Source organism: Podarcis erhardii (genome assembly GCF_964252035.2).
Source record: "Podarcis erhardii genome assembly, chromosome: 11".
Lineage (NCBI taxonomy): Eukaryota > Metazoa > Chordata > Lepidosauria > Squamata > Lacertidae > Podarcis > Podarcis erhardii.
In genome coordinates, this window is record NC_138501.1 from 26,856,810 (window position 1) to 26,879,773 (window position 22,964).

The 22,964-nt window shown below is 40.3% G+C and overlaps 1 protein-coding gene across 4 annotated transcripts in view; it reads right to left on the reverse strand.

Annotated features, from left to right (window-relative positions):
* The window catches only part of ADGRV1 (adhesion G protein-coupled receptor V1), a 251,864-nt gene that overhangs the window by 96,213 nt on the left and 132,687 nt on the right, over window positions 1–22,964 (reverse strand). For all 4 annotated transcript variants that reach the window (XM_081880292.1, XM_081880290.1, XM_081880291.1 and 1 more), the window contains 5 exons: window positions 22,254–22,438; window positions 21,585–21,822; window positions 20,370–20,509; window positions 19,094–19,254; window positions 15,739–15,839 (listed from right to left, as the gene is read on the reverse strand). In XM_081880292.1, coding sequence (XP_081736418.1) covers window positions 15,739–15,839; window positions 19,094–19,254; window positions 20,370–20,509; window positions 21,585–21,822; window positions 22,254–22,438 — 825 coding nt within the window. The remainder of the gene's footprint in view (window positions 1–15,738; window positions 15,840–19,093; window positions 19,255–20,369; window positions 20,510–21,584; window positions 21,823–22,253; window positions 22,439–22,964) is intronic.

A 22,964-nucleotide genomic window follows, 5' to 3' on the forward strand; every position in this document is an offset into this window, starting at 1 on the left:
TTGAGGTGGCGATAACATAATGGGTTTATTACAAGGTTATAAACAGCTCCTTGGTAGGAATTGAAACTCAGACCTGAAGCAAGTTTCTACCAGCCTATGGGAAGGGACAGCCAAGGCTAGCTTGCACATAAGATGGGAACAGCATTCTGCAGGGGAAAAAATGTTTTCTTCTATTTCCCAAGATATCACAAGCCCACAGCACAGTATCTTGGAGCAGGACTTTCAGTGTGACCATTACCCCGTTCTGCTCAACAGCATTCCTGTTGATATATGACAGATGCCCATGTTTTTTATTCAACAAGCTTTTCTAGCTGGATAAAAAGGTCTCTGCCTTAGATGTCAATTCTGTATTGTTTTTAAATATAGCCAGTTTTTTCTGTTACTTAAAAAAAAAGACAATTGTAGCTGATTTATGATAATATTTGTAATTGCCTTGATGCTTCTATAATGAATAAACAGCAACAATAGTGCACGGTTCACTGAGGTGCCAAAATCCAAGATAAGTTACATAGTGACATTTACTGTATTTATTTTCCCCCATTTGAACTATAAAATGGTGATTTTCTTGAGTCAAAATGAGAGTACACCTAAACATGTTTTTAGAAAAAAAGCACTGAATAATACTAATCATAGCAGAGAAAGAAGATCCAGTGAGGACATTAAAAGAAAAGCTTGGATGTGGCTCTCGGGGCTAAAGATAAATGCTGTAGAGTTTCGGCAAAAGCCATGTGGCTTTTTCTCAGAGATCTCCTGATCAAAGGTCATACAAGATTAATAAATAATGCCATTTACAGGGAAGGTTAAACAACAATCCAGATTCCACAGCCAAAATATACAATACTTTTCCTAGTACCCAGACATACTCCAGATTAAATATAACTGGCTTCAAAGGTCCACAGAATTAGAACTGACCCCCTAGTCACCTTGAAGATCACATTATTTGAAAATTGCCCTTGATGTGTTAACATCGCACTGGACTACATCCAATCTGTTTATCATTGAGCATTTCACCTCATTCAAAGCCTGGAAAAATATTATTTCGCCTCACTGAAAGCCTGGAGAAAACAGTATAATTTGCCTCGAATTCAGAGCAAGACAGTTAGCTCCTACTTTTTTGTAAGTGCTTCAAACCCCAGCCTATAACCAGGCAGATGGTATTTCCTAATGTTTTGGTTAAAGCCATGTTTTTGTTTTGGTTGCTGCTACAGAAAACTTTTCACATTATCTGCAGTTAGCTAGATATTCTCTTTCAGCAGAGTTTGCTACAGATTATTTTCTGAGCTCATCAGACTCACACAGCCGAACCTGCTATTTTTGGTAAGACATATTTGAACATTCTTTCCACAGGTAACTTTGAACTTCCTGACTGAGTTTTGTCTTCCAGGATCCATGAAAGGGCAAATGATTTGCAGACCTACAAAACACTGCAAAACAAACAGGGCAAAGAAGGCAAGTCTAAAAATGGGCAAACTGAAACTGTCCTCCTTGCGTGTTTATTACAAGAACCAAACGGCCTTTTAATAGTCAACATTTCCAAGGCTGGAAAATTTGATAAGATCATTTGGCATTGTGAAAAACACGAGGCACGTTTTGTGTCTATGTGCAGTAGTGCCATTAGGGCAGGACTTCAGAGAAGAAATCCAGGGCCCCATGAAGCACGGTGAGCAGCAGACCCCCTAAACACAGCAGTCTTACCACATCCTGCAAGTGAAGTAACACACAGTACTTACCTTTAATCAGCAACTACATTCCCATCTAAACAAGGGAATTTAAGAACATAAGAAGAGCCTGCTGGCCCATCTAGTTCAGCATCATGTTCTCAGAGTGGCCAAACATGGCTTGTCGGACCTGAGCACAGGAGCACGCTCTCCTCCTGTGGTTTCCAGCAACTGGTACATGAACAATGCTCCTGTTTCCTGAAAGCAGCTGTTCCAAAGTCAGATTGCCATTGGGGGGAAAAATAAACTGATTGAAAATCTTACCAAAAACAAAACAAATCTGGGTGACCTCTGCTACTTTAATATTCCTAGCTGCCAAGTAATTCACTATTTTAGCATAGTTGAAAACAGAACAGGAATGAATACAAACTAGATCTCACTGCGAACATTTTTTTTTTTTTAAGGTACATGCACTCAGCGGATGGGGGAATGTCAATATTTAGGTCTACCAATTTTGGCACCTCCCTGTATTTACAACCTGTAAAGCTGCTTCTAATCGTTATGCAATGCAAGCTAAGCATGCTTGCTCAGAAGTAAGTCCTACTGGAAAGAATGGGACTTACTCCCTAGTAATTGTGTTTATGACTCCAGCCTTAAAAAAATTAATGTAATTTAATATTAAAAAGAAATAAAAACTCTTCACATTACTTCCTTGAGGAGGTTCCATAGCTCAGTGATTTAGCATTTGCTGTCCATATACAAGGTCTCATTTTCAGCCTAAAATAGGTATCTGCCTGAATCCCTGGAAAGCAAATGCATTTCTCATTCAGTAACTGCACAAGAGGCCTGAAAATATTAACTTGCTAGCTGGGAGGCATAGTTCAAAATATCTGAAGGGCACCAGGTTAGCGAAGAATGAACTAAAAAATGACTAGGTGCATTCTAACCAGCCAGGATTGCAGCACAAAAGGCATATAGACCTAGGGAAATCGTGCAGCTATTCCTCAGAGTTAAAAACGTCAGATTATGGGAAGAGGAAAAAGGAAGGTGAACAGGGAAAACCTGAGAGGGGAATGCTTCGTTCACAACACTGTGTCGATGTCCTGTAAAAAAATGAGCAAGCAAGTGTAGCTATTCCACAGTAAGTGCTCAGTGCAGAAACTGTTGTAGTAAAATGAAAGGTTCTGCCTTATATAAGCCCCTTTTGGTTGCACCATCTACAAGGTAAGCCCAGGCAGGTGGGACTCTATAATAGAGTATTCTTCACAATGGAATCCCAGTTGTAAAATACTGCTGCAGAGGTTAGACAATGGTTAGCTTTTGGTGACAAGTTAAAACAAGGCCTTTTGACTCTTGACTTGTATTAAGCAGGAGAGGTGTATAATTGTTAGACGTCTGAAATATTTGCAAGGCTGTATTCATATAGTTTTAGAGTTGGAAGGGATCACGGGGGTCATTTAGTCCAACCCCTGCAATGCAGGAATCTTTTGCCCAATGTGGGGCTCAAACCCACAACCATGAGAGTTAGAGTCTCATGCTCTACCAACTGAGGTATTCCAGAGATATCCCCATAGTTATGTATGTTGTGACTTACCCTGTGATTGTTTTATAATGAAGGACAGGATATAAAATTTAACAAGAAATAAATAGCACACCTCCCTGTCTCCAGCGTCATCGTAGCAAAGCTACTTGGTATCAGACTAAATAAAGCTTTTTATGGATTTGAAGCTGGCAATGTTGGCTTGCACTCTGAACCTGGACAAGACTGCTTGTGAGAAAGGTTACAGCTTTAACATGCAGGGAGCTGAGAGCATACATAGAGAGGCAGGCCTATCTGCTAAGGTTGCTGCTGATCATAACAATCGAAGATGTCCTCGAGAACGCATTGCATAACTCAGGATCACATTAACTGACAATATGAGCAGCATAAAGTTAAGAAGAGTGTGATACACAGAAGTATTTTGGCTTGCCTCAGCACATTCTTTCAACCAGGTTTTATAATCTCTGGCAGACTAAGTTCTACAAACATAAGTTCAACGTAAGGTTACACTGTTTTAAAAGGTTTTAGTTCAAATACATAACGAAGCTAGAAGAAAAGGTGCCTTTTGTATCATAACAACAGAGAGTCTGAAGACAAATATTGACTTTGCCGTCAGTGGCGAAGCTGCATGCTCCGCTACCGGGGGTGGAGGGCAAACGGGGGTTTGGCTGGCGCCCCCAGGGGCGTGACGCACATCCTGGGGCGTGGCTGGCGCCACGGGGGCATTGTATGCCACCCGCGAGGGTGTGGCGTATAGCCCACAGGGGCATGGCATGTGTTCTGGGGTGTGACGCGCCGCCTGTGGGGGCGTGGCACCCAGTGAGGGGGGGGGTACCACGATGGCACCCTATCGGAATAGTGGTGCCAGGGGTGGTCCGCTCCCTCCGTACTCCCGTTCCTCCGCCAGTGTCTGCCATACATAGTTGCAAGCAAGTTCCACTAGCTTAAGGGAGAGGTGGGCAACCTCCAGTCCTTAGGGCAGCATCACTTACCGATCTCACCAAACCTACTTATTGCTCTGGTCACACCTGCCATTGCCTTTCTGCCTACCCAAACAGTCCCAAACAGATTGTGCCAAATAAATGTCACTCTTTATGGGGGGGGGGTTATTCATACCCAATTTAAATGGAATTTGCTGCCATGTAAGTGTGCTCACCCCCTTCATGGATCACTGCCTTGTTGGGGCAAAGGGCCTTGAATAACTCCAAGAAGCTATGAGCCATGCCGTGCAGGGTCACCCAAGATGGACAGGTCATAGCCGAGAGTTTAGACTAAATGTGATCCACCTGGAGAAGGAACTACTCCAGTATTTTGCCAAGAAAACTCCATGGACATAAAAAAGGAGAAGCTTTGAGAAGAAAGTGAGAGTTTCCAAGGCATGCACTGGTTCATGGGGTCACAGAGAGTCAAACACAACTAAGACGACCAAACAACAACAAAAATGTGCCCACATGCCCCCAACATCTTTTGCTAACTGTGTAAAGTGGACTACAGAAGACTGGAGAGCTTTCTTGTCATTCAAACCACAGTTCCTCAAACATGCTACATGAGTTTTAAACAGGAATTGGCCAGTTTCAGAACAAAAAGAGAGAGCCAATGACATAGGATTCTAGGTGGATGAATTTTCCTGCATCTGAGATTGCGAGTGGAAGATTAACGAAAAGTAAACAAAACACCCCAAGCTCCTGTCTAAATAAAAAAATCTACGATAGAGAATTCAAGGAAATCGGTATCCTTTTCCTGACAAACAGCAGCACTGCGCAGAATGCTGGGGGCAATCACATTTACAAAGCTACGGTTGCCACCAGTGGCAAGAGCCTCAAGCCTAGGGGAAAATAGTACGGGACAACAAATATCCACAAACTCCTCCACCAACCTAACTCCATATCAGAACTAGTAGTATTTATTAACCAGTAATACTATTGTTGATTTATTAACTGCATTAACAGACCGGCAGTCAGGTCATGCATCCATAACAGTGACCAGAGGCAGAATGAGCACTGGGAGAAGTGCAGAGAGAAGAAACGTTATGGTGCATCTGCAGCAGCACAACCAGCCGTCTTCATCTGCTCCAGCTGCAACAAAATATGTCCCATATCAATCTCTACAGCCATAGCAGGTTTTGTAACTTTCCAGGAGTTAGATGTCCCTCAGGGTCCCATCCAATTCAGCATCTCTATGATTCTATCATAAAACAGTCTTAAGAGTTTACATACTCTTACAAAAACAAATAACACTTCAATAAAAACCACCACCTTATTTTAATTTCTTTATCTAACAAGGAAGCCAAGTTTGAGTGCAGGATTTAATTGTGTTATTCACTGCAATATAAAATAAAACCAAGGTTGTTAAAAATTAACAGAGAAGAAAATTCGCCTTGGATCTTGAACATGAATTCTTACAAACCTGATAAAGATAACATAAATCACTCAAAGGTTACAGTGGAATCTGGCAACTTCTTAAATACGCACCAAAAGTGTCCTAAGTGTTATTTTTAGATTCTATGTGTTAACAAGGTTCTAGTAAATACTTTCCTACTACACAACTGCAGATGATTAAATCTGCTAATTCTTGTAAATTCTTCAAACCAAACATCTGCTGCTGAAATGATTTACAAGCTTTACTACATGTATACATACAAAATAAAGAACATGTTAAGTTCGGTTAAGGACACTTGAACTAAAGACATACGCCCAAACGCCTTTCAGATGGAGCCTTCAACATTTCTATTGCAATGAAGCTTCCCACTTGATCTAGCTAGTTACAGAAATCACAAGAAACTAAGTATATTCAATGGAATTCACCTTGTGAGCCTAGGGATGGCTCCAGATTAACATCACTATTTAAAATGAAAAATGAAACTAGAGAAGCAGGTGAATCTGCCACAGAATTATAAGCATTTAAGATTGCAAAAACTGCTGGCAGCCCAACATTGCAACATGCATAGCACCTGGGTCAGATGTTTCTAAATTCTTAGGATGACAGGGGCTATGACTTCAACTGAATGGAAAAATACAAGATTGCAAACCCTCCCATAGCAATCCTATAATGAAGGCTTTAAACTAACATGAACCCATTAAATAATGTCACATTTAATGAGTGCTTAAATAATATCATTAATAATGCAGTAATTGGGCCTATTTACAACAAGAAAATGTATCTAACACTGTCTTCATTTCCGGCAATAGAGGTTGCTCAATGCTGTTTGACTTGTACTTGTTATTATTTAAAAAAACAAAAAACTTAAATAAGCCAGATATAATGAGCAAATCGGACTCTTCCGGGAACTGTAGCCTAATCATTTAATTTATTCTCTCCTAAAATATTGGTGTCTACTTTTAATTACATCAGGTGGGGATGTACAATTATGGTTGTGCGTGCAGTATCTTAGAACCATCTGCAATTTCTTGGCCCAACTTCTTAGGCAGGAACCGTGCAATTTCACAGCAATTATCACCCCAAGAACACAAGCTACAACAGCCGTATGCCATGCATATATTCACTATCGTGCTTACCTCCTAAGGGTGGCGGGAGAGGGAAAGAGAGAAAAATAAAGTGGGCGGCAATGCCAGTCTATCTTGGCAAGTTAATGTCAATGAATCTGGTAAAAAGCTAAAATGGATTAATCCACTAAACTGTTTTGAATTAGGGGATATGCTTTATGATATAAAGCATGAGTCTGCTGAGTATGCAATAATGTTTTGAACTTATTTCACACAATCAGGACATTAGAAAAGCATACAGAATCCATGGGCTATTTCTCTGACCTTTTGTGACTGCAGTTAAATAAGGACAAACTGGAAAGCTACCAAATGGTGGCAGGTTCTACAGTGAACTCTCCACATTACCTGTTATTTCTGCCTCTATTACTAACAAAAGTACCTTTGATTATCTTCAACTCTTTTGCGAAACAGGCCTGCATTTTGGAACGTAGAATATTCCATGCTCCTTGGAAAAAATTCTTGAAAATGAGTTTAATATTACTACCAGGCAATAGTGTGTTTACTTTCTTCCCAAGCTCTGGTTGGGCCTAGGATTCAAGTGAAGCTGAAAACTGGAGCAGACAGTCATTTCTCTCTCAAAGACTGAACCAGATGACCACAGTTAATTTTAAGGAAATAAAAGTCAACAAGGGGCATTTTCCTGGACTCATAGTTGGTTTAGTGTAATATGTGGATCAGGCCCTATCTTCAGAGATATTAGCCCATTTGGTATCATCAGTAAATTTGATAAGCATCTCCTCTACTTCTTCATCTAAGTTATTTATAAAAGAAATTAAACACCACTGGAATTGAAATACAGCACCTCAATCTTTAAAATAAATGACCAAACATCACATTTAATACAGTCTACCAGCCATATATTGTAGTCTTCCAGATGACCCCCACTCCTCCAAATAAGTTGTGTAGTCTCAGGTAGGCAATTTTATCAGGCTCCTAGTGGGCTTCCTTACGTGGTTGACAGGTTGCAGTAATAGCCAAAGCATGGCTATTAACACTGCCTTCATCTGGGTCAGTGTGTTTGTGATATTTTCTGAATCTGTTGCTTGGCTACATAACCCACATATGACCCAGTGGTAAAGTCACAGAATGTGTGAGAGAGACATGCATCCAGAACACAATAGTGGACACGTCAAGCTTGAAAATAATTACTATGCCCACAGAGTGAACAAGTAGCTTTGTTTATGAAACATTCCCAAAGCTAAGCAAAATTTCAATCCTGAAATAATGCTGTATTACTGTTGTTAATTGCTTCTATTTTTCCATTCAGAAGTAGAAGCTACTCCAATGTAGAATGAAAATGGGTGGCAGCCTCTGCAGTGGATTGGCTGCAAGTTGGCAGTTATAAATACAGTATGAATTCACTGAAAACTTTACCACTTTGTTTTTCACAACAATAAAACAGGTGAAAGAGCTAAGAGAATTTTGGAGTATGAGAATTACCTTTACTATGGGACAACGACAATGAAAGGGCAGCAGGCCACAAACAGGCATGTTGTTTAACTGATATTAAAACACAGACAATATTCTGTTGAACAAGAACAAAGCCAACAGCCTGAAATGAACAGTCCCAAGTTTCTAATTTTATCACTGGAATTTGATTTCTTGCACTACACTGTCTGCCAGAGACCAATCCTTACAACCTAAGCTTCACAAATCTCCTAGTCTGAAAGGATTAGTTGTATTAAAAACTGTATGCTCTACACTGCGACCTATCAAATTCATTTAACTGAACCAGGGCACATATTGCTGCTAATCCATTGCTGCTTATCTGTTTGCCATGGCCTTTGTATGAAAGCAGATGACCTCTTATTACTTGGCCAGTGCTTTAAAAAGCCCAGCATGATGGCTGTAGCCATTAGTCGTCTCTAAATTCTGGTTAGCTCAGTGGTCAGCATCAGGGAAACAAGGAAATGCCATCTTACCATGTGCTAGAAACATAGTACCGCATGTTGCAATCACCATATGAAACAACATTTCCATTAACATGACAAACATTTTTTCTTTGCTCTGATGAAAGCTAACCTACATAATTGAATAGAGAGGTCTGTAAACCAGCGGAACCACAGGCTAGGTCACTCATTCTATAGTTTTATCCAGTTACCTCTATTCTCAACAGAACCATATCCACAGCTATAGTTCTCTCAAGCTGTTATATGTACCTTTTGTGAGTCTTGCATCAAACAAACAGACTTTTGACGTGAGTATTGGTGACTGTTATAACCCCAGGTCTTTGGTACAAAGAGGAAGTGGGAAGAATCAAGACACAGAAACAATAGCTGCTGATATAGGAAGAAACAGCCCACAGTTTTCTTTCAATCATTTCTGATTACCACATTGTAAAAAATCAGGGAAGTAAACTATGGGTAAGTACCTCTAAAGGGCAATGTTATCTCTTTGTCCTGGCTCTCTTTGTCCAGTGGGGAACTGGAAATCACAACTCTGGTTTTGCCAATGGCTTTCACTTTCAGATTAAGAGTGGGACATAAGGCAAGTCACAGGTTGCAAGGATCAGCAATTACATGAGAGGTCAAGGTCCCCTGTCCCTTCCTTTTGAAGGAGAGGGTGAGTATAGCATTTTCCATAGCATGTGACTGGAGTCCCTGCATTGGGCAGGCAAATGGGCACTCCTAGTGGGTTGGTTAGGAGAGGTTTGTATATCCTAGGCAATGGAGGCAGGGTGAGTGCTGGCTTGGCATCAAGGAGAGACTCCTGGGTAATAAAAGAAGGTGCCAGCGGTGGCTACTTGGCTGGAGAAGCTATGGGTGGGGCATGTCTGGAAGAGAGGTAATGGGAGGCACTTAAAGTTTGCCTGAACCTCTTTTGGAGAGCGAATCTTTGCCCCCTTACCCATTCTGACCCTCCTCAGAATCAGACATCCCTTGGGCTTTGGAATCCACTATTCCCACTCTGCTGGGACCCCCTCCAGAGTCCTCCAGATCTAGCTCCCCAACCACTTCCTACTCACAACCTTTGACTGCCTCTCCATGACACCTCTAAGGGATTCATGACACCCTTTTGAAACTGCTTGAAGTACAAAAGGCAGGAAATCTTCCTTCACAGAGACTGAATTCAGGATGTTTATTGTTGCATTTTCCTATCTACTTCATACCCTTGCTCAACCGGATAGTACAAGAAACTAGAAATGTTGTTTCCAAATTACTTTTGCTGTTATGAAAGAGGCCCATACCAACTCCTGTTGTAACAAAATATTCAGCTTTTGCCAATTTAAACAGGTACTTTCCCTTTGGATTCTGTGTATACTTGCACCACAGTCTTATATTCTCAGTAGTGTGTTGTATTACCTGGTTGTGTTACTTGCTTGAAAAGGAAATCTATTTTGAAAAGAAGGAAAATTATATAAAATGGCAGCTTTAATCAGTATCTCTTAGATGAAACAGTAGGCTAATTCAATGGAATTATACCTAGATACGGTCTTCTGGTAAAATGAAACAAAATTCTTGGAACCTTAATCAGCATAGTTTTCAGTATAGTAATGAAAAGGAAAATATGAGCAAGTCATTCCAGTATCTCAAACATGCTGGCTCATTTTACCCCATCAAAGGCATTCACATGGAGTTAATATGGACAGAATTTATATGTCTGAGGAAGACAGCGGAAGAAGAAGATCCTAATTTCACCTGTTAACTACTAGTGTTTAATGTAGTTTTGACGATTATATGAGGAAACGGTATGAAGCAGCCTTACGAGGAATGGTTGATGGAGCTGGGTATGTTTCACCTGAATAAAAGGAGACTGAGAGGAGCTATAGTAGCCATCTTCAAATATCTGAAGGCATGCCACATGGAAGATGGAGCAGGCTTGTTTTCTGCTGCTTCAGGTGGTAGGACCCAAACCAATAGATTCAAATGACAAGAAATTAGGTTTTGACTAAACATTAGGAAGAACTTTCTGACAGTAAGAGCTGTTCAACAGTGGAACATACTCTACTGGAAGGTGTTGGACTCTCCTTCATTGCAGGTTTTAAAGCAGAGGTTGGATGGCCATCTATCAGGGATGCTTTAGTTGAGATTCCTGCATTGCAGGGCGCTGGATTAGATGACCCTTGGGGTCCCTGCCAACTCCACAATTCTATAATTCTATCATATGCCTTAGTCTCATTGTTGTCATTACAGAATTGAGTAGGGAGGAGGATGGAGAGCATGACTACAATTAGTTGGCTCTGCCTGCCTGTCATTGGCTTTTGTACCATCTGCTCTTGGCCTTTCTGCCTTCCACCCTACCACTCCAATGCACATCAGCCACCATTGCATCTGGTGGTTTTAGCCAGCTCATGCAATGGTTTCCACTTGTCCAATGGGATTTCCCCTTCTTTTTCTCTCCTTCCCTCTTCTGCACCCCCAAATTTTGTGTGTGGGGGGGGGAGAAGTCTTTTCACATTTGCTCATGTGCCAACTGTTATTGCCTACTAATTATCATCTATAAAGGACCTGAGATATGCTGACTGATGTACAGAGATTTTTAAAAACACCCCTGCCTACAAGCTTACCATTACAAGCTTGCCAACCTAGCAGCTGGAAAGCACCAGTGCAAGTAGATAAATAGGTACAGTAGTACCTCGGGTTACATACGCTTCAGGTTACATACGCTTCAGGTTACATACGCTTCAAGTTACAGACTCCACTAACCCAGAAATAGTACCACAGGTTAAGAACTTTGCTTCAGGATGAGAACAGAAATTGCGCAGCGGTGGCGCAGCAGCAGCGGGAGGCCCCACTAGCTAAAGAGGTGCTTCAGGTTAAGAACAGTTTCAGGTTAAGAACGGACCTCCGGAACGAATTAAGTACTTAACCCGAGGTACCACTGTACTGCTGTGGCGGGAAGCTAAACTGTGTTTCCATGCGCTCTGTTTTCCGTCATGGTGTTCTGTTACGCCAGAAGAGGTTTAGTCATGCTGGCCACATGACCCAGAAAGCTGTCTGTGGACATATGCTGGCTCCCTTGGCTGCAACCCCATAGTTGCCTTTGACTGCACTTACGGTAACTGTCTAGGGGTCCTTTATCTTACCTTTTATCTTACCATCTAACACAAGCAGGCAAGACCACTTAATAATATAAATCTCAAGAATATTTTCCTCAAATGCTGATATCAGGTCTAGTACCCTTTTCAAAGGAATTAATGTTTATGAATAGTGTCCTAAAACCAATAGAGGTGCTTAGTTCAGAGTGCTGGTATGTCCATATTTGGTCCCTGAAGATCAGCAAGATGTGATAAGTTTTAGTGCATTGCTTGTTGTTCCCAAGTATGCAAGCCTCTGCGCTTTAAAGAATGCCTACTGAATAACAAGGTTGATCCTGCATTAGAGTTCACATTTCACAACAAGGCATATTTAGCAAGAGAAAAAGCTTAAAACAGGCTTTGCTGTTGCATATGAGAATTCATTTTCATTAACAACCATCTTATCTCACATGGAAAAAGAACTTTGAAAAAAAAATCATGTGTGTGCCATATTATCGTGGAACGAAGCTCTTCTCCCCGCCCCACAAACTAGCATTTTATTTGTCTTCCCAATTCACTGTATCACATATTCAACTCAGAATGCAGGCTTCTTTAAGCACAAAGGGAGAAAAAGGTTTTACTGCCACCTGCAGGTTTTTGGTAGTCAATATCCATCTATAATTTAAAACATGCCACAATAACCGCCTAATTCATTCCACACCTGTAAATTCAAGTATTCTCATAGAAACATAGAGCCATAGAATCTGTAATAGTTAAAAACCTGATGAAGACTGTACAACTTTCCATACTCACTAGTATGCCTCATACAATTCAAAACAAAGCCATGCTTCATACTGTAGTACAATTGACATAATCCGAATTTGTCATCCAAATTAAAATCCTTGATATTTGCAGGTGATCATGTACTTTTAAAATATATTCCTGTAACACTAGGATTAACAGAAGGACAGCAAACACAGACTCTACAAGCTCTTGTGGTTGCTAAGAGATGTATTATTTAAAGCTTGAAAGGATAAATATGCACCATCTACTGTACTATAGTTTGAAGACCTTAATGTCCTTGCTGCATTTGAACGTACTTTCTATACACGCCAGATTCATTCTGATATCTATTTGGAGGGCATATACCCATGCATTTGTATTTGTTGTAGTGTGAATGCGAACTGATATTTTTGTTTTTTGTTTCCCCCTTTTTTCATCCTTTAATACATTTGCAAAAGGAAAACAATGGCACAATCCAGATAACATTCCTTGTTCTGACTTAATTAAAAAGAACAGGAATTGCACATAAACAGATGCAAATGTGTCCTGATTAATCAAAGCAGCTGACCACAAGAAAAGCTTCTGAGAGTTGATACTCTGGATGAATTTGTCACTCTCTAGACTATGGTCATTTTAGGTTATACCTGCTCAACTGCTTCTGAACCCATTAAAACTAATGTAACTGAAATATTGGTTAAAGAACACCAGTTGAACACCAGTTTATGTTCAGTCCCCTTAACAAACAAGGCATTTCACTATATTTATTTTTTTACTTAAATTTTGTTTTCATTTTTAAAAATGGTTTTGGTACTATGCTAACCAGCTGCTATCCAATTTGGAAAGCATAAGCAGCATTCACTTTGCAGTTATGCTAAGATGTATACATTTGAGAAAGCTATTGCAGATGCTCAGATGACAGTTTCATGAACAGGAGTTTGCATGAGGGAAAACCCAACAGGCAATAAACATTACATCTCTCTGATAATACTAAATAATAATAATAATTTATTATTTATAACCAGCCCATCTGGCTGGGTTTCCCCAGCCACTCTGGGTGGTTCCCAACCGAATATTAAGAACACAATACAGCATTAAACATTAAAAACTTCACTAAACAGGGCTGCCTTCAGATGTCTTTTAAAAGTAGGATGGTTGCTTATTTCCTTGACTGATGTGAGGCTGTTCCACAGGGCAGGAGCCACTACCAAGAAGGCCCTCTGCCTAGTTCCCTGTAACTTTGCTTCTCGCAGTGATGGAACCGCCAAAAGGCCCTCAGAGCTGGACCTCAGTGTTCGGGCTGAACAGTGGGGGTGGAGACACTCCTTCAGGTATAGAGGACCGAGGCCATTTAGGGCTTTAAAGGTCAGCACCCACATGCAATGTGACTTGAAATGCAGCAGAAGAAAACAAACTTGCTGCATTTTGAGCTGCTAATGTGTACACAGCCTCCATGTTAACTCTTACCAACATATTTGCTGACATTCTTAAAAAAAAAAAAAAAAAGCCTGGAAGGTTTAAAGAGACAATATTTCCCTTTGCAGAAGCCATGCTAAATCTTCCTCAGTAGGCTTGATCTTCTATGCAATAATTCTAAATTAAATGATCCTTGTCACCCACTTTACTCAACAGAGAAATTAAATTGATGCACCTGTAAACCCACCCCACCCCTAATCATTTTCTCTTTTTTTGCTTTTTTTGGGGGGGGCAGAAGTGTTATGTTAACTACCTCATAATACTATGATACAGAGCTGAATTTTAGGGGTAAGTTGTATATTTTTGCTGAAAGATCAGCACTTTTTCAAGCAGAGGGGGAGTCCTCCATTATCTGCCTTTCCATTGGAGGCTGGCTTTCCCTACACATTACATTGTATTAGTATGAGAAGGTATTCTACGTGTGTTCTTGTACTTAATTTCACTTTTCAAATTCAATAGCATAGCTGCTCAAACATAAGATAGTTTTCTTTACCAATAGCTGCTGTCAGTTAATTGGGGCTTCACATCTCTAGTGAAGTAGCCGTGGTGTGCATACATATTTTATACCATTCATCCAAAGCTAAGGATACAGACCACTTTACTTATCTGAGTTGTACATAATTAGCTTCTATGTCCATTCCAATAAGCCAACTCTCATATGCCTGCCTACAGGAATACAACTAAGGGGGTGGGCATGAGTCTTCCAGCTGCTCAAATAACTGAGAAGCTCAGCTGGCTTCGATCCTTCATCCCTTCTGCTGTGTCCTCAGATCATTTTTCGTGATGCTCTTTGTTCTTTGCCCATATCAAAATCCTTGTGCTCAGAATGGAGTGCCATATTTAAGGCACCAGATAACCCCTTTTAGAAAGACAGTTATCCCCCATGATTTTAGGTGTTGTAAGCTGTTCTGGGGATTGAATAAAAGGATATAAGGCAAAAATAGCCACAACATTGCTGTGAGGGAGAATGTTCCCAAAAAAATTCCCTTCAAAAGGAATCTGTTTAGAATAATCTTGTGCGTAATATAAAAAATACAAAGTGAGACATTAAGGAAATCCAAAGGGAAAATATGAAGAACAGAGGTTCTGACAAATGGATTATTAAAAACGCGTGAGGTAAACGGTGGAAGTCTTTTTTTAAAAAACAACAACAACCCAACACTTTATTTAAGGTAGATAAGGACAAGATGAAATTATACAATTGAATATAAATATAGATGGGAAACGGCTATGTATTGTGAGTACTTATCTACTTTTAAAAATTTTCACCTATGATCTTTTTCTTTTACTTCTTTATTCTTTCTTTGTTCTTTTTTTCTATTTTCTGATATCTTATCTTTCATTTCACTGCTTTATTGTGAATAGCATTTTATAGAGATATAAATAACTGTAAATATGAAAAGAGGCAAAATATTCTCTAATTTTTTTTCCTTGGTTAGATGTATTTTCTTTTTCTTTTCTATTTTCTTTTGTTGTGAATATGTATGTTTTCTAATTTGTACTTAATAAAAATATTTTTTTAAAAAAGGAATCTGAATATTAGCTATTCCCATGAACCCCACATTTTTATAGCATTCAAAAAAAGCAAAATAACTGTTGTGTGCAATCAAAAGATTCAAGATTCTACACAGCTGCAACAAATAAACGGTACTCTAGAATCTGCTTGCACACTGGCAAAACCACCTAGGAAGGGTGCCTTTGATCATACATAGGGTGCCTTTCCCTCACACAAGAAACAGTCAGGTTCAACATATGTGGGAACAGGAAGCAGGGACTCAGGATAAATGTGAGCTTTTGATAGTCTTATATTCAGCATGTTCCTACCTGAGTACCCAGACAGGCAACCATCATATGTGTAAGGAGTTTAGCTGCAAACATTGAAGACCTGGTACAAAATAGGTGTGAACAAATAGCCAAGATCAAACCTGTTTGAACAAAACAAAAGCATGGGTTATACTAAGATTGTTATTTGGCAATAGTCCAAATTATAAAGTAGCCATAGAACTGTGAAATATTCAAGAACCTCAATCTACCATATATTTAATTTAGACCATTTCAAAAGACCCATTTCAAAGTTACTGCATCACTGCTTACAACTCCAGGCCACCCTTTCATCTCTCCTGCTTCTGAGATATTTTCACAGTGTTTACCTTTTCCTGGAGAGTCACAGATACCTTATGGGAATTCTCAGTGCTAGAATGTATTCATGCACAAACAATGACTGTTTCAATAAAGAACCTTTATGCAGCACACAAATGTAATAGGATAGGGTTGTCATACATCCTCTTTCCCCCTGGACACATCCTCTTTTTCAGGGATAAATTTTCAGTCTGGGTGGATTTTTTGAATTTTTCAAATTTTTGAATTTTGCAAACAGAGCCAGGAATCACTCTTTATTTTTTCCTATCTCTATGGATGCACCTGCTGGTCTCTGTACAAAGACTTGCTTTGCAAGCAGAGCCAGGAAGCGTGCATGCAAGGGTCACTCTTAACCTTTTCCTATCCCTAGGGTGCACCCGCATGGTGGATGTTGGGATTGGGCTCATCATATAAGGGCAGATTGAACAGCTGCAACCTAGACCTCTCGGAGCTATTTGCCATGCTGATGCCCAGTAAGCTGCCCATGAGCAGGCAGGAAAAACTCCCTGAGGGGGTCTCTGCTGGCATCTCCCTTAGCAGGTCTCTCTTTCTCTCTGTCTCCCCTTCCATCCCCTTCCTCGCTTTAGGGTCTCCCATATACTCCTCTGCTTGCCTCAATGCCAGGATCCCCACCCCAAATCAGTGCATTATCCATTGATTGGTTGACTCTATTCTGCAATATTAGAAAGACCTAAGAAAAGAAAGAGAGCTTGCTGCGAAAGAGTGTTATGCATTCAGTGGTCTGTGTTTGCCTGAGCCTGAGTCTGGACTAAGGATTCTGAGCTCCTGTGTTCTGATTCGATACATGATGTCCAATCACAGAACATTTCAGGATTTGGGCCTCTGCCATTGGCCCTTGAACTCTGAGTCATGATTTGCATCTTAGAAGAGTAGACAGCCAATCACGTGTAGAGTGGGAGTGGCCCAGGCTTCCAGGAATGTATATAAGCAGTTGCTTTGCCCGTTTCCTAGTTATGTAGTTCAATAAAGGTTCTTGCTGTTATCACTGTGTCTTGCCTCATGGGAACCTACCTACACTTCAGAGAGGATCTCCCCAAGCTCTCTCAGTTCTAATTAAAAGTTCTTTGTCTAAGACCAATGGACTATTGGATAGCTAGTGCGGAGATTAACTAAATCTCACTGGGTACCTCTAAACACAATTCTTGAATGTAAGTTAAAATACACAGCTCTCATGTAAGGTCAGGGAAAGGCCCCCTTCCCCGTGTGTGTTCTGATTTATACATCTTGAAATCTTAGCAGACTGAAGAACCTAGCAAATGAAGTTCTGGGGGTTGGGGTGGGGGAAATGGCTGGAGCACTTGGCACCCCATTTCTCCCCTAAAAGCTTTGCTCCTTTCGTTTGATCACCACACTGCTTGAATCTTCATATTGTATTTTGTTTTTGTAACCTTTAAAAGATACCTGAAGGCAGCCCTATATAGAGAAGTTTTTAAATGTTTAATTATGTTTTTATATATGTTGGAAGCCACCCAGAGTGGCTAAGGCAACTGATTCAGATGGGTGGGGTACAAATAATTAAATTATTATTGCTGCTGCTGCTGCTGTTGTGGAACAGGATGTCCCTATTTTCATCTGAGAAATGTTGAAGGGTATATGGTGTGTCAGTCCACGGTGATGGAAGGTGATGGGTCTCCATGTCCTCTTTTTCGCTCTTCACGACATGGCAACTCTATTTAAACAGGACAAACTGCTGGGCTGGATAAGATTTGGTGTCTAGATGTATTTGAATTTCAGCCAATGGATTTTACTCTGCATATTCATTTTGGGCCTGCTACATTTGTAGGGTTACACTTAGAAATATTAGGCTGGTAACTAAAATATAAGGTCTTGGATCCACAGTTGTGAACTGGATGCTTCTGTAGGCAGAAGTCAGGAGGGAGAGGGAAAAGCCATTTCTGCCCATTCCTCTTCCACCCTGCAGCCTCCTGTGCTCCCAAAATCTGCTCTGGGTAATCAGAACTGGAGAGGAGAGCTGCTGGGGAAGGGGGACTAAATGAAAATTGCAAGCATCTCTGCCGGACCTGGCTCTTTTCTGCAAAGAAAAGTATTCCTACTGCCCACTGAACAGCAGGACAGAATACAACCTATTGCATGAAGAAGTCTAGAAGTCAAAAGATAAAGCTTTGGCCTACTTGGCACAACTGTAGAATCATTTCACCAAAATATGATTCCTTTTGATTTCACTCAACCAGTACGATTCTATGCATGTCTACTCAAAAGTAAGCCTACTCCCTTTGTAAAGTGTATATAGGATTGGAGCCTAAAGGTTGCTAGTTCCTGTTAACTAGAAGACTCTGAGATTTACAGTGGTGCCTCGCAAGACTAAAAGAATCCGTTCCGCGAGTCTCTTCGTCTAGCAGTTTTTTCATCTTGCGAAGCAAGCCCATTAGTGGCTTCGCGGATTAGCGCTATTAGCGGCTTAGCGGCTTTTAGCGGCTTAGCGGATAAGCGGATAAGCGGCTTAGAAAAAGGGGGGGAAAGGGGAAAAAAGTCGAAAAAACTCGCAAGACATTTTCGTCTTGCGAAGCAAGCCCATAGGGAAATTCGTCTTGCGAAGCACCTCCAAAACGGAAAACCCTTTCGTCTAGTGGGTTTTTCGTCTTGCGAGGCATTCGTCTTGCGGGGCACCACTGTATTTTTACCCTTTGGTTCAAAGTTCAAGAGAGCAGGAACTCTTGGATTTTTATATTTGGGCATGCCCTCCTTTGATTATGGGTTATAGCTTATTTTGTCTTGGATCCAAAAGAATCACATAACTAGTTTCATGTGCCCGAGGCAGGTTTGGAGTTGTATCACTTAGTCCTCCATGCTGCACCAACAAATCTCTTTTAAAAACCAAGGGGAGTTCCAAAAGCCATCAAAAATTCCACTGTGTTTGCTGAAGCAACTCTTTGGATCATGGCCTATGTGCTTTCTGCTATTCAGTCCATTCCAGATACAATTTTTTTTATGCATTATTTGCTTTTAAAAAATCAGCACACAATTCATAAACGTAAAAATAATAATGTTATCAACTGACCAGAAATGCAGATGAAACCGGATGAAAAGAAAGCTTCATTGTAAGAAGACAAGCTGTCTGTTTGTGCATAAGCTGCGTAAATAGACATGTGCGAACAGGAGCATTCCACGTAATCTGAGGAATCATCTATCACTTTGCAGAACTGACTGTCAGACAACCAGCTACAGAGGAAACAAAGGTCAACAATGTTAATTCATTAGTCTTCAGTCTGGAAATCAATAATCATAATACAAACATGAGCAAAACGTGGAATATTTTGAGTTATGAGCACAGAAATGGCTCCATCACAAGGATAACATACTCTTCCAACTCCTCCCAAGTAAGAGTTAATGCACCTATTACATGTGCCAAGGGGAAATACTTTCTATGGTAATGAGTGACTGAGAATACGGGATATCAATGCAAAATTTGTTGGAGGCAGTAGGCCTTTGAAGGCCAGTTGCTGGGAATCACAAGCAGTCAGGCCCTACTTTCCGGCTTCCTGTTGTAGGCACAGTGAGAACAGAATGCTATATTAGATGACCTGATCCGGTAAGCTCTTCATTTATTCTTAAAAGTAAGGATAGAATTTGAACAGGTTAATGTCTGACCTCACAGGTTAGGGGCGGGTGGGTTAGATTCTGGTGGCAGATTCTTGGATTTGATAATTTTGGAGAACTTGTCAGGCAAGAAAAAGTCTAAAAAGGTAGCTGATATGAGGCCTGGCAAATTAACTCAAGCAGATGAAGCAAATATGTGTTGATATGCCAAAGAGACTGCAAGCTCTGGTGTGCTATCACTGATCCCATGCCAAGCCTAAGCAGGTCCAGGCTGAGGCCTGGCATAATGATCCATGTAGTCTTGCTCCAAGTCTACAGAAGTCCTTCCCGGGGTACTCTCTTACCCCATCGAATAGGGTAGGGTTCATTGTTAATTTAATGGCAATTATTATTTTGCTTCTCTCTCACTGCAGCAGTGCCAAATTAGCCCTTACTTGGCACCCCAACACAGATCAGTGATGCTTTCTACAAACGTTTGCAGACCAGGTTTGTTCCCAGAGCATTGAAAAGATTCTGGTCCAGAAATAATCTAAATCTGAATAGTAATTTTGACTATTTCAAAGTATTAGCCCCTACCCAAAGCCAGTGAATATGTTTCTTTTTTTAATGAAGAATTTGCTTTTAAATAGACCATTGCATTTTTATGCTTCCCTGAGATATAAATGAGTATATATCATTTTTAGGTTGCCTTTCCCAGCAGAAGTCTTCTCAGTGCAGTCAAGAATGAGAAAATATACCTTTCAGCAGCCTGATTCCAAAGGAGACATAAAGACTTGTGTGGAACAATTCTGCTGTCTGTAGAATAAATCCGATAGGTGACCTCATTGTTATCTTTCAGTAGAAGAGGGCTCTGACTCTTCAAACTCATTGAAAAAATCTGAAATGGGCAAAGTGGAGATTTATTTCCTATAAAAACATTCACAGAATCCTCATTTGTACACTAAACATGCAAAGCCAGACCTCTAGTCAATTTATCCCGGGCAGCAGTTTTGTCAAGGTCTTAGACTTAGGGTAAGGTCTTTCCCATCTAAACCACCTCAGACACTTTACCTGAAGCTGCTGGGCACCATACCTGGGACCTCATAATGCATAAGTATCTGCTCAGCTACTGACATACTTGGTACTTCCTCTACTTTGTAAGGGAGAGAAGCCCAAACTCCACCTCAGTTGTATGACAGGAGAATATGAATATCTACTCCATGGTTACTAGGCTTAAACCGCGAAGCCAGTGTCCATAATACCACCAGCTAAGTTCACCCTCAAACCATGTGTACATAAATAAAGCATATATAAATCGAACAAACAGTTCAATTCCCTCCCCAAATATTTTTATTATTTTTTAGCATAAAAAATATTTATATAACATTTGCGATGGGTTTGTCACTTTACACAGGGTTGGCTACATTAAGACCTCTCCACAAAGTTGTATGAGCTGTGGGAGGGGGGCATAAGTCTCACTGTTTGTAGATAAAGTCAAAGAATGGGCACCATAAAGCACAGAACCAGTCTTTTTTTGTGTTGCCCCTTGCAAACTTGGTATGGTGGGGCTACCAGCCAAACTCTATCTAGCCACGTGTCATGTGAAGGTCAAACATACAAGTCAATTATTGTTTAGATACAATTACATTAAAAAAAACTCCTGCTCTAAAATAAGGCTGTTATGCTATACAAATATGTCGCTAAAGACAAAAAGGAACAACCATAGTCTCTGTGTGTATTCTGCTCCAGATTAATATGGTTGCTCTTCCAACTGGTAACTATATTAAGCACTTAAAAAAAACCCTGAACACATGTCTAAATTTAAAAGCATGGAGCAACTAATCTTATAGCAGCAGCAAAACTAAGAGTGTGTTGACATGATCAATGCTTGGGCAGGAGATTCCTGGCAGCTCCATATAAGCAGCTTTAAACTTTTTAGATTAGAAACAATTAAATAAAAATAAAAATCATACCTTATTTTTTAGGGCAGTTCCTTTGTCACCCATTATAAACCATTGCTGGCTACTATATTCAGTGACTTGAATGAACCTACAATTTTCATTTTCAGAATGAGAAACTTCCAACAAATGTTCAGGAACTCTAATGAAGTCGCCATCTTTTCCATCAAATCTGTGTCCATTGATTTGCTGTGGATACCAGTGATGGGCCATTATGATAATGTAAGGGCAATGGTCAAGGATGGTTTTGCCTCTGTTAAAACAGAAAAGGAGCAACACGCTCAAGAAATGGAAAAGCCATTTGCTACCTGTGAAAGAAACATGTGCTGGATAATGCTTGTCTTAATGCCTTTGTCATCCTATTATTGGCCTATTAACTGGATCTTTCATATATTATTAATTACTAATATGTCTCCAAGCATTAATGCAGAAGTTTTGATAATATGACAGGAAAAGAGCTGTATTTTGGCATATGATCAATTCATCATATCAATCCATTTGAATAAAACAATCATGTGTTGTTTATTTCATAGAATGCCAGATTTTTTAAAGAGCTTACTCTGCTCACTTCACATATTAAGATCTCTAGTCCCACAGGGCTATTACACATAGACAGAATTCCAAGTGGACATCAACATCCAGTTCAATTTCAGAAATATTCCTGGCTCATGTGGAAAGACTTACCGTTCACCCTGTGATCCACACAATACTCCAATAGGAAGAGAAAAGGCAAATTTCTCAGTAACATCAGCAAGGAAGCTGTAGCCTCGAGTATCCTTGCGTTTTGGGTTAATAAGCGCACAGAGGATCTCATACAAGAGACTTCGGTTTTTATCAGTGAGTGCCTGCTTTTCCCCCTCAGATATTATCTTAGGGAACAAAAAATTGGTCAAAGAATAAAAATTATTCCATGTGTGCAGGTAGCAATCACACTTTCCTTCCATACCCAAACTAGTTTATTAGAATTAAGATTTTCCAAGACAAAGCCAACTAATGCTCTTATCCTAAAGACATTATTTGGAGGTGAAACCCAATGATTACAGTTACCGGTAATTTTTCCCCCTATATAAGGGTCATGACCTTAAGTTCCCTCAAGTGGCCAGTGCAAATTCCCTTATAGGCTTGAATACTGGCTCTATCACAGCATACAATATTGCCCATCCCAACTTACTATCTAAGTTGGGCATGTGAACCAACAGCTTTCATATAAGAAGCAGGCTGGCAAATACTTTCCTAGTATGTTCTTGTTACAGAAGACTCATAGTCAGTTCTGTTTTTCAGAATCAAAGCAACATTTCCCCCCACAGAGCCATGGCTGCTGTTTATCATTTTCATTAGCTTACATCCCCCAGGGAGTTGCTGCATCCATGCCTAAATCTAGGGCCCATTCATCAT